At 41.1% G+C, this 11,476-nt stretch overlaps 1 protein-coding gene across 3 annotated transcripts in view; it reads right to left on the bottom strand.

Moving 5' to 3' along the window:
* The window catches only part of Ipp (intracisternal A particle-promoted polypeptide), a gene marked incomplete in the record, with an annotated part of 27,153 nt that extends 15,765 nt beyond the window's left edge, over positions 1-11,388 (bottom strand). Inside the window, 3 exon segments of one of the 3 annotated variants that reach the window (XM_005398697.2) lie at positions 3,472-3,903; positions 7,055-7,396; positions 11,003-11,388. In XM_005398697.2, the coding sequence (XP_005398754.2) occupies positions 3,472-3,903; positions 7,055-7,346 (724 nt within the window). 3 annotated transcript variants of the gene reach the window in all.
* Positions 11,389-11,476: the final 88 nt, after the last annotated feature.

The raw sequence follows: 11,476 nt of genomic DNA, 5'->3' as shown, positions 1-11,476 counted from the left end.
TATAAGGATTTCAAATGAAGACAAGGCAAAACAAGATCATAATTATCTAACAACTTTTAAAAAGTCAAAAATCCTGTATTTACTACCTAATAAAAAAAAGGATATCTACTTGTAGAAGACTAAAACTAGATCCCTGTCGCTCACCCTGTACAAAAATCAATTCAAAATGGATCAAGCACCTAGGTATAAGATCTGAAACTGAAACTGCTAAAAGAAAACAGAGGGGAAGCATTTGAAGTCATAGGCACAGGTAGACTTCCTCAACAGCACTCCAATAGCACAGGAAATAGCAAGAATCAACAGATAGGACTACATTGAATTAAAAAGTTTCTGCACAGCAAGAGAGACAATCAACAGAGTGGAAAAATGGCCTCCGGAATGAGAGAAAATCTGTGCAGGCTAGTTTTCTGATGGAATGTGAATATCCAGAGTCTGGACCAGTGGTGGCAATCCCATGGCACGCGTGCCACAGGGCACTGTTTGTTATCACTGAAAGCTCTGAAGAGTTTGCCATCACTGGTCTAGACTATATGAAGAACTTAAAGAACTTAACACCAAAAAAATCAATAGCCCAATAAATAAATGATAACATAAATTAGACACTTCTCAAAAGAGGAGTACAAAGGCCAAGAAGCATATGAAAAAAATGCTCAACATCTTTAATAACTAGGGAAGTGCAAATCAAAATGACATTAAGATTCCATCTCAACCCAGTCCTAGGGGCTACCATCAAGAAAACAAACGTCAAGCCAGGCATGTTGGTGCACACCTTTAAGCCCAGCACTCAGGAGGCTGAGGCAGCACGATCTCCAAATTCAAGGCCAACCTGGACTCCATAGTGAGTTCAAGACCAGTCCACACTACAAAGTGAGACCTTGTCTCAAAAACACACACACTCACACAAAAAGAATAAATTATACTGCTATTGGCCATGTGTTCAGTATTAGTAAATCAATAATATATAGTAAACAAGCAATTTTTGGGCAAAAACTTACATGAAACAAGGCTGTGAATGGAACGGGTGACAAAAATCTGACCAGAGGCTCACAGGAATCTAACTCTATATTTCTCCTAAGAAAATGCCTCAGTATTTACTAACTTAGTTTTTTTTTTTTGTAAGATATTTATCAAACGTAACTATTGTAGCCAGGCCTGGTAGCGCATGCCTGTAACCCCAGCATTTGGGAGGCTGAGGCAGGAGGATTGTTGCGAGTTCAAGGCCAGCCTGGGCTACAAAGTGAGCTCAAGGCCAGCCTGAACTGCATAGCGAGATTCTGTCTCAAAAAGACCAAAAAAAAAAAAAAAAGAACATAATTATTGCAAACAACAATCAACTATATATGCATTAATACAAACTATCACTCAGAAAAACCTACAAAATTCTGGTAATACTGTTAAAACTGAAGAAAAACTAACAATCTATTATTTATTTGCAGAATTACATCTTTGATATGTAATAGTGTACTTAATTTGCAGTACAATCATTTGTAATTCAGTCACAACCTATATTTCAGTGCATAACAGTAGAAATACCAAATCAACATTAAATCCTAAAACCAGATCTAAAATTTTTAATTTTTAAAAAATGTTTCAGAAAGAAATTTTACCATTATCATTTTTCTTTTTTTTTTGGTTTTTCTCCATTATCATTTTTCTAACATAAGAATAATTTTCTTTTAAGATCTAGAGATTACACCCAGAGTCTTCACATTGAGCTATATCCCCAGGCCTTTTTATTTATTTTATGATACAGTTTTGTTTAGTCACTAAATTGCCTAGGTTAAAAAAAATAAAAATTGGGGCCAGGGATATAGCTCAGCAGCACAAGTGCTTGCCTGGCAAGTGCAAGGTCCTGAGTTCAATTCCTAATAACAAATAAATAAATAAATAAATAAATAAAAATTCCCTAGGCTAGGCTTAAATTTGTGACCCTCCTGCCTCAGCCTCCTAGAGTGCTGGGACTATAGGTATGAGCCACCATGCCTGGTTGAACATAAAATTTTTTATACTATGGTAAAAATATATCCAGAAAAAAGTTTAAAATCAGGGCTGGGAAATGGATGCACTGGCACATCTGTAATCCCAGATATGGGTGAGGTTGAAACAAGAAGATCACAAATTTGAGGACAGCCTGAGAGAAGACCCTGTTTCAAAATATAAAAAGGATTAGAGATGTAGCTCAGGGGTAGAACATTTGCCTAACATGTTGAAGGGCTTACATCTGATCCCTAGCACCATACACAAAACAAAGTCTAGGGTTGGGGATATAGCTCAGTAGCACAGCACCTGCCTGGCCAGCGCAAGGTCATGAGTTTGATTCCCAGGACCAAACAAAAACAAACAAACAAACAAAAAGTCTTGAATCTAACGATGATTCAAAGGATACTCAGAAGCTGTTAATATATCATTATAAACTTCCTTTAATAGTGAGGGCTGGGGATATAGCTCAGTGGCACAAGCACATGCCTGGCAAGCGTGAGGTTGTCAGTTTGATTCCAAAAAACCAGTGAGAGTGGATTTACAGCATTTTCTGAGTTTTGGTTTTGTTTTTAGTAAATATAATCTCCTCAAAGGTTAGGTTTTGCTGACTATTTAAGAATGGTACCAGGCATGGTGGCACCTGTAATCCCAGCACTAAGGAGACTGAGGCAGGAGAATTGCTGTGAGTTCGAGGCCAGCCTGGGCTACAAAGTGAGTTCATGGCCAGCCTGAACTGCGTAACGAGACCGTCTCGAAAAGACAAAAAATAGAAAAATAAAAAATAAAGATTTCCAAGAGCAAATCTTATCGTGAAATAATTAATACCGTCAACAACAGTTAGGCTCGGGGCTGGGGATTTAGCTCAGCGGCAAAAGCGCCTGCCTGGCAAGCGGAAGGTCGTGAGTTCAGTTCCCAGTGCTGGAGAAATAAAACAAAAAAAAAAAAAAAAACCAAAAAGGTTACTGCCTAAAACAACAGTTAGGCTGGGGAGATAGCTGAGTGGCACAGCGCCTGCCTGGCAAGTATGAGGTCATGAGTTTGACTCCTGGTAAAAGACAAAAACAAAAACAAAAACACCTTACAAAAAAACAATAGTTAACAGTGTAACTGTCAGTAATTTTATGTATAATACTTAACTTTCTTATTTATTTCAAGAATGGTACATAGATATGTATTTGATTAAAATGAGTATAGCTGGGCGTGGTGGTGCATGCACTCGGGAGGCAGAGGCAGGAGGATTGCTGAGTTCTAGGCCAGCCTAGGCTACATAGTGGATTTAAGGACAGCCTGAACTACATAGCGAGACCCTGTCTATAAATAAATAAATAAATAAATAAATAAATAAATAAATAAATACTACTGTCCACCCACAAAAGTTGTATCTTACATACAGTAATCATTCAATATGTGTCAAAAAATGAAAATAGCACATTTCAGAGAAAGCCACTTGACAATCCACTAATTTGATACAACGTAAAAAGTTAAAGTTACCTTCTATATATTTTAAAAGCCTCTGAGGAGGTAATAAAGGGAATCGAATTGGGTCAAGCACTTCCACCACATGTTTTCTTCTCTTTCCCAGATCTTTCAGAATCCACTGCATGGCAGCTAGGAAGACCTGGTATTCATCCTCAATGCTAAGCTCTTCACTTCGTAAAATTCTGATCAGCTGATCTTTTGTGAGTGCCAGGAACTCTTCCCCACTGTGAACTTCCAAGAAATGGACGTGAATGTAGTTTTCTGTGAATTCCAAAAGATCATGGCAAGCAATCTGTTCAGAGAACTGAAAGATCCCAATGCAGTTCAGCGGGTCAATTTGTCTTTTCAGAAATTCGCAACAAAGATTAACAACTTCAGTCAACTGTAGCATGTCCGCTGCAACAATCAACTCCTGAACATTATTCACACCTATATTCACTATACCTAGGGGAGTAGGGAGACAAAATAGCCAGTAAAATAAAAACACACATTTGACTTAACATACTCAAATTAATTTATTTGATTTCACTAGCAGTTTAATGTTTGTTAAATAGGAAGAAGTATAAAGGCAACAAAGTATTTGTGGAAAGAGGACAAAACTTAATGATACCTAACATTTATGAAATATTTATAATGAACCAGACACAGTATTAAATGCTTTATATATTCAATCCACCCTCACTACATCCCATATAGTAGGTATTATTATTTATTTATTATTGTATCAAGGAAATAGAATCAGAATGTTTCAGAATATTTAAGTAACTTTTCTCCATGTTACATGGCTAAGCAAGCTGCAGGGTAGGGACTGACATTAAAGTCCACTGCCAGGCATGGTGGCCCACACCTACACTCCCAGCATTCGGGATGCTGAGACGGGAGGACTGCTGATGAGAGTTCGAGGCCAGCCTGGGCTACAGACTGAGTTCAAAAGCCAGGCATGGTGGCACGTGCTTGTAACTCCAGTACTCGGAGGCTGAGGCAAGAGGACTGTTTTGAGTTTGAGACCAGCCTGGGCTACAAAGTGTGCTCAAGGCCAGCCTGATCTGCATATCAAAACCCTGCCTCAAAAAATAAAATAAATAAATAAATAAACTCCATTACTAAGGAATTCAGGAGAGTAAGAGGATCTTCAATTATGATACAGTGCCATACACTGTTTAGTTTTTACTATCAGGTATAACTAAGAGTCTATAACATATGAGAAAACATTAACTATTTAAACTACATATACTACTTTCTTTCCAGAGAGCTTCATTTTTATATTACATAACGACTTTGGGAGCACATCAAATAGCCAATTATACATAAGGGGGGGAACCCACTGTAATTCTACTGAATAAAGATAAACTGTCCACTCAGTCTTACACTTTCCCTTTAATTTATCTCCTTCGTAACAATCATTCCACTAAACTACTTGTCCAAAGTTTGTTTTATTGATTAGATTTACAAAGTCTGTTAAGACAAGACTTGCCCCCTCTACATTCCAAATGCCTAGTACATATTAGATGTTCTGAAAATTATTTTAATGAGTGAATGGTCAAAGAGATTAAAGTGAGAGGAAGGACACAGTTCACTGAATACAAACTGGGGCTTTTCCAAAAGTATAAAAACTGTAATCTACACTATACATGGTGGTACACACCGGTAATCCCAGCTGGGTTTTCAAGTTCAAACCCAGTTTAGACAACTTAGTGATTTAGCAAAATCCTGTCTCAAAATAAAAGACCAAAAAAATTTTAAAAGGGCTGAGGATATAGCTGAATGTGAAGGCACTGTATTCAATCATCCACAACAACAAAAGAAAAAGAAAAAGAAAAAAAATCTAGTAAGGGGATAAGTGGTAGTTTGCTACAGAGAAAACTGAGATTAGACAAGTACTACAATTAAATGACAATTCCCTACAAATGTGGATAAAGTAAGATCATGGGTGACATAACAGGGCTGTGACACAAGGGCTACATAACTGCTATTCAATGGATAATGATAAAGGTTGCTTGAGATTAATAATAAGAACACCCTACAACCAAAAGGACTTCAGAATTCACAAGGATTTTTCACATTTACTAAAATGTATTTCACTTAACCTTCACACAAACTATAAAGTGCTATGATCTCCAGCTCATTGTATTTTTTGACAGGGTCTCACTAAGTTGCTTGAGCTGGGCTCAAACAAGATTCTGCCTCAGCCTCCCAGAGTGCTGGAATGACAGGCAGACGCCATCACACTCAGGTTGCTTACTTCTATTTTGTAAACACTGAATCTGCATTACCTACAAAGTTCTGTGAACACAGACTGTATCTGTCTTATTTACTGTCAAATCCCTACTGCTTCACTCAAGAAAATATTCAGTTTATATGTGTTAAAAGAATTAATGGCAGGTGTGGTGGCACATAGGAGGCTGAGGAAGGAGGATCCCTGAGGGTTCCAGGCCAGCCTGGGCTACACAGCGAGTCCAGGCCAGCCCGAACTACGTAGTGAGACCCTTATCTCAAAAAAAAAAAAAAAGGAATGGTTGACTACAGTTAAATTAAATATCTGTATCACACACTAATTAGTGGCACAGCTACTGATCTCAAACTCAGGCCATTTGATTCTAAGTAAAGTACATAAAAATCTGAGAAGAGAAATATATATTAAAATATATTAGAACCACCGGTCATGGTGGCGCATGCCTATAATCCCAGCACTCAGGAGGCTCAGGCAGGAGGATTGTTGTGAGCTTGAGAGCAGCTCAAGCTTTGGGCTACAAAGTGAGCTCAAGTCCAGCCTGAACTGCATAGTGAGACCCTGTCTCACAAAGGAAACCCCCGCAAAAAAAAATAAAAAATAAAAAAAAATAAAAATATATATATATATTAGAATTGTGAATAATTGATAAAGGATAACAAATCTGCCAGGTATGGTAATGCACACTTCTAAATTCAGCACTCAGAAGGCTGAAGCAGGAGGATTACTGCAAGTTCGAGGCCAGCCTGGGCTACACAGTGACTCTGAAGGCAGCCTGCAACTACATACTGACCCTGTTTCAAAAAAAAAAAAAAACAAGCCAGGCATGGTGGCACATGCCTGTAATCCCAGCAATGGGGAGGCTGAGGCAGGAGGATCCTTGTGGGTTTGAGACCAGCCTGGGCTACAAATTGAGCTCAAGGCCAGCCTGAGCTGCACAGCGAGACTGTCTCAAAAAGAAAAAAAAAAAGATTATGTTTCATAAATACATGCTCTATCATTAGTTAATCTGTTAGAATTCTTAGAAAAGGACTGTTGAGTCAAAAGACAGGAACTTCTGGATGGGGAAAAACTGTGTGTGCCTCTAGTCCCAGCTACAAGAGAGACTACGGCTGAGACTCAAGGAGGAAGATTGCCCGTACTGAGGAGTTTGAGGCCATCCTGGGCAATGCACTAAGACCCGATCTCACAAAAAGAGAGGTACAGAGAGAGAAAGAGAAAGAAAGAGGGAGGGAGTTTTCAAAGTCTCACGGTAATATGTTACTAACGTCCCATGCTTGTGAATTCGATCAATTTCTGATCCTCCCACAGTATAAGAGTACCCGCATCAATCTTCCCGCAAAGCCACAGGCTCATGTAACATACCTGTGTAAATGAAATCTAGAAGTAACTGAAAGATCCCAGCTTCAATTCCTAGAATCTGTACAACATCTTTTGAGGATTCTTTCATTCCTCCAGTAAACAAAGCTGCAAAGTATGGACTACTGGCAGCCAAGACCAGCCGATGAACATTAAAAGTTTCCTTCCCGACTTGCAGCTGCACATCACAGAAATGCTGCCCATTTCTCATTTTATTTATCTGGGCCAAGATGAGTTGGGCATGTTTATCTGATGAAAATGGACTATCAACAGCCTTGGAACAGGTTTCATCAGCCATGATGATCACAGATTAACCAAAGTTTCTATTGCCCATAATCTTCTCCTACCCTGAAAAACAAAATACAAACAGATCAAAGAACATATTTTTATGTGTAATATGTTTTCTATTCTTATGCAAAGGAAACATACACTATGCTTACAATTCACTTAGAGACATAAAATGTATATTAAAAGAAATAAGGACTCAATTATTGGTAGTATTTCTATATAGTTTCAGAGATTCGAGCAAGTAATGGCGGCTAAAGTATTTAGATGCTTTACACAAAAAACAGAACCCAAATTAAACACTAACAGATCAATAGTAAGGTCTGAGGACTTATAAGCCCTTTTGGGTAAAGAAAATAAGGTACAGAGGCAGAAAGCAGATTTTGTAGCCTACAGTAAGGAGGTAGGCATCACAGAATGAACTTTCAAAAATCAACTGTGGGCTGGGCATCTTGGCACACACCTGCAATCCCAGCACTCAGGAGGCTGAGGCAGGAGGATTACCATTCAAGGCCAACCTGGGCTACAAAGTGAGTCCAATGCCAACCCGAACTGCATAGGGAAACCCTATTTGTCTTAAAAAGGCAAAAAAGAAAAAAAAAAAAAATCAATTGTGATTAGTTAAGCTCCTTAAAATACAGTCCCTTATGGGCAGGGAGTGTCTTTCACATGGGAACAACACCAATCTCTAACATATATTAGCTTTTGTGAAATGAATGTGTACAATGAGAAATAAGAATAACTTACATCAGTTTTTCTTTTTAACTGTTAGCCTTTTTACATACTATGTCAATTGTAATCAAATGTCTGCTTCAAATCCTTCAATTGAAACCAGATGTGTTGGCACCTGCCTGTAATCCCAACACTCTGCGAGGCTGAAGCAGGAAGACTGCAAGTTCACACTCAGCCTGGGCAACTTAGAGATTTAGCAAGACGCCATCCCAAAATAAAAGATAAATGCTAGGGTTGTTGCTCAGCACCAAGGCCCTAGGTTCAATTCCGATACCACTGGGGAGCGGGACAGTATACAAAAGTGTACCTTTTGTATACTTTCCTCAGCACACAAAGCCCTTCTGGATCTCTGCTGTAATCCAAGACTGCTGAAATATAATTCTCTCCATTACTCTTTCCCTGTTTCTCTTCTCTGGGTTTGGTGTCACTCTAAACTTACCTGTAGTGCAGCCTATATCCCGCTCTTATCACACCCTGTCTTCCTAATCCAAGTGAGTACAAGCACTTACACATACAGGCTCTTATTGGCAGGGACTGCCTTTCAAAGCGATAGTACTAGTCACTAACATATATTAGCTTTTCAAATGTTTGTGAAATCAATGAGTACAATGAGAGATACTAATTAATAGGTTGGTTTTTTCAACTGTTAGCTTTTTCACTTACTATGTCAATTATAATTCTCACAATAATTAAGAGGCAAGAAGAAAAGAATCTTGTCCAAGATAAGGCAGAAGGAAACTAAACTCAGTTTCCCCAAAGATACAAAGTTAGTATTACAGTCTCAGTATCTGAATCCAAGTCTTTATCCACCATATCACATTACATTAGGCCATGTTACAGAAAAGGACTTTGAAGCCAAGTAGAGAAATTTAGAGTTTTAATAGATTTAACAAGAATAAACACGATAACAGTTGTATTTCAGAACTGTTTGGTTCTTCAGAGGTGTGAGCTAGGAGGTAACAAAGTCCAATTAAACAGCCTAACAGCTTCGCAATGATAATCAAAGGTATAAATCCAAGGTACCTTCTGACTTTAAAAAAAAAAAAAAAAAAAAACAGCCAGGCGTGGTAGCACACTCCTGTAATTGAGGATTGTTGTGAGTTCGAGGCCAGCCTGGGCTACAAAGTGAGCGCAAGGCCAGCCTGAACTACATAGCGAGACCCTGTCTCAAAAAGACCAAAAAAAAAAAAAAAAAGTTCCTAGAATATAAGAGATATAGAGATAATACACAGAGAAAATCTAAAATGATTAAGGTTTTGTAATTTAGGCATCAACAAGGAGAACTGGGTTTTTTTTGTCTTTTTGAGACAGGGTCTGGCTATGCACTTCAGACTGGCCTTGAGCTCACTTTGTAGCCCAGGCTGATCTCACACCGATCCTCCTGCCTCAGCCTCCCTAGTGCTGGAATTACAGGCGTGCACCACCACGCCCGGCAAGAACTGGTATGAAGATTGACATTAGAAAAAATGTAGTGTAGGCTGACATTTGAAAAAAGTATTAAGTATAGCATTCACTGAAAGTCAAAGTAAGAAAGACAATTATGATGACTAGGATGAGTATCTAGGATTTAACTTATTGAGAAATTTGAGACATTCTAAAGTCACTGCTAAAGTTTCACATCGGCATCTACATAATGTCAGTATTTTATATTTAACTAGTATATAAATGTAAAGAATGTATTTGTTATTACATAGAAATTCAACCTGCTGATATCCTGACAGGGCTGTCAGGTTTTTTCTGCTTTAGATTTTTCGCTGCCGACAGACTTTGGACCTCAGTGGTTTAATTGCTAAGTACCTCCTGTCCTCTACTTCAAGGCATCAGGCACAGCCATTGAGGAGGCACAGCTAAAATGCTGCCTCCTACTACAAGAAAGAGTTCACTAAATACCCACTCTGGTGGCAGACTGCAGAAATCCTAATCGGACCACTTTTTTTGTGTGTGTGTTGAGAATCGAACTCAAGACCTTGCGCTTGCCAGGCAGGCACTTATGCCACTGAGCTATATCCCCTGCCCTAGAAATCCTAATTGGTTACCTTGCTTCTCGGTAACTGCTGATACCATCTCAGTAGTGCAGTATCTCATTCCAAAAGGTGGCCTGTGGGTTGACCACATTTTCAAAATGGGAACAGCACAACTCTGGGCCATTACCCAGAGATGTCAAGAACGTGCCTCAAGAATCCCAAACTATAAAGGCAGATTAACAGGAAATGGTGGAGACAAGCACAGTTACTAAAGAAAACCTGTATTTGGGGGGCTGGGTATTGAACTCAGCGGCACAGCGCCTGCCTGGCAAGCGCGAGGTCGTGAGTTCGATTCCCGGTAGCGGAAAAAAAAAAAAAAAGAAAACCTACGTTTGGTGGCCTTGAATTCACTGTCAGAGCTTGTGGAAGTTGCTTCAGCAAAGGGTGTCAGAAAGAGTCCGGGAGGGCTGGGGATATAGCTCAGTGGCACAAGCGCCTGCCCAGAAAGTGCAAGATCCTGAGTTCGATCCCCGGTACCCCGCCCCCAAAACAGTGTCACAGAGTCCGGGACCAACGTCAAAAACCTTAACTGTTTGTGCTTGGTTAGGGCTGGACCTAAAGCGCTATCCCGAAACTGCTAAAGGCTGATGATCAATCTGGCGCACCGGACAAGGCAAGGAAGGGACCTCAGACAAACGCGGAGCGCGCGGAGAAGCCGGGGACACCGCCTTCGGGTTCCCCAGCGGGAGGGACGCAGGAGCAGAGGCAGCCCCGGTCCAGACCGGAGGAAGCTCGGGAGAGACGGAAACATTTCGGCGGTCAGGGGTGCGTTGGAGACCGCAAGAGGAAGGGCGAGGAGAAACCGGTACCAGAGTTCTTCCACTCTCCTCCTCTGGGTCCAGCGGGCCCGACATAGCGGACGGGGAAGCTAGCAACCCTGCCACACTCGCGCCCGCACGCAGCCCCTCCTTACCCTCCGCTTCCCCTTCCGCCAGCGCCCGCACGGCCCTTGCGCGCGCAGCCCTGACCCGCTCGGCGCCGCGGGGGCGGGGACCCGGCGGGGTGACGCGGCGGCGCGTGCCCAGGGGGGGAGGCCAAACCCCGCGGGGCGGGGCGGCCCCCAACCTCTCTCCGCGCGTGCGCAGTGCTCTCCGGGGCGGGGCAGGGGCTGCTATGGCCTACTGGGGTTGCTGCGACCTCCGTGTTGGAAGGGCAGGCACATCAGCGGAGTGCTTCATTAAAACCACTCTCAGCGACCCCATTCAGACTAAAGTAGACAGGTCATCGCCCTGTTCCCCTTCTCGGCAGTTAGGGGTGCCTGGGCCGGACCTTGGCGGGGATTATAGACAGCTAAATTAGAAATAGTATAGGCAGCCGGGCATGGTGGTGCATACCTGTAATCCCAGCACATGGGAGGCTGAGGCAGGAGGATCGTTGCAAGTTCGAG

The sequence above is a fragment of the Chinchilla lanigera genome, unplaced genomic scaffold (genome assembly GCF_000276665.1).
Source record: "Chinchilla lanigera isolate Chin_1 unplaced genomic scaffold, ChiLan1.0 scaffold00063, whole genome shotgun sequence".
In the NCBI taxonomy this organism is placed as follows: Eukaryota; Metazoa; Chordata; class Mammalia; order Rodentia; family Chinchillidae; genus Chinchilla; species Chinchilla lanigera.
Note: the sequence above shows the minus strand (reverse complement) of the source record. Positions and strands in the feature narration are given on the sequence as shown.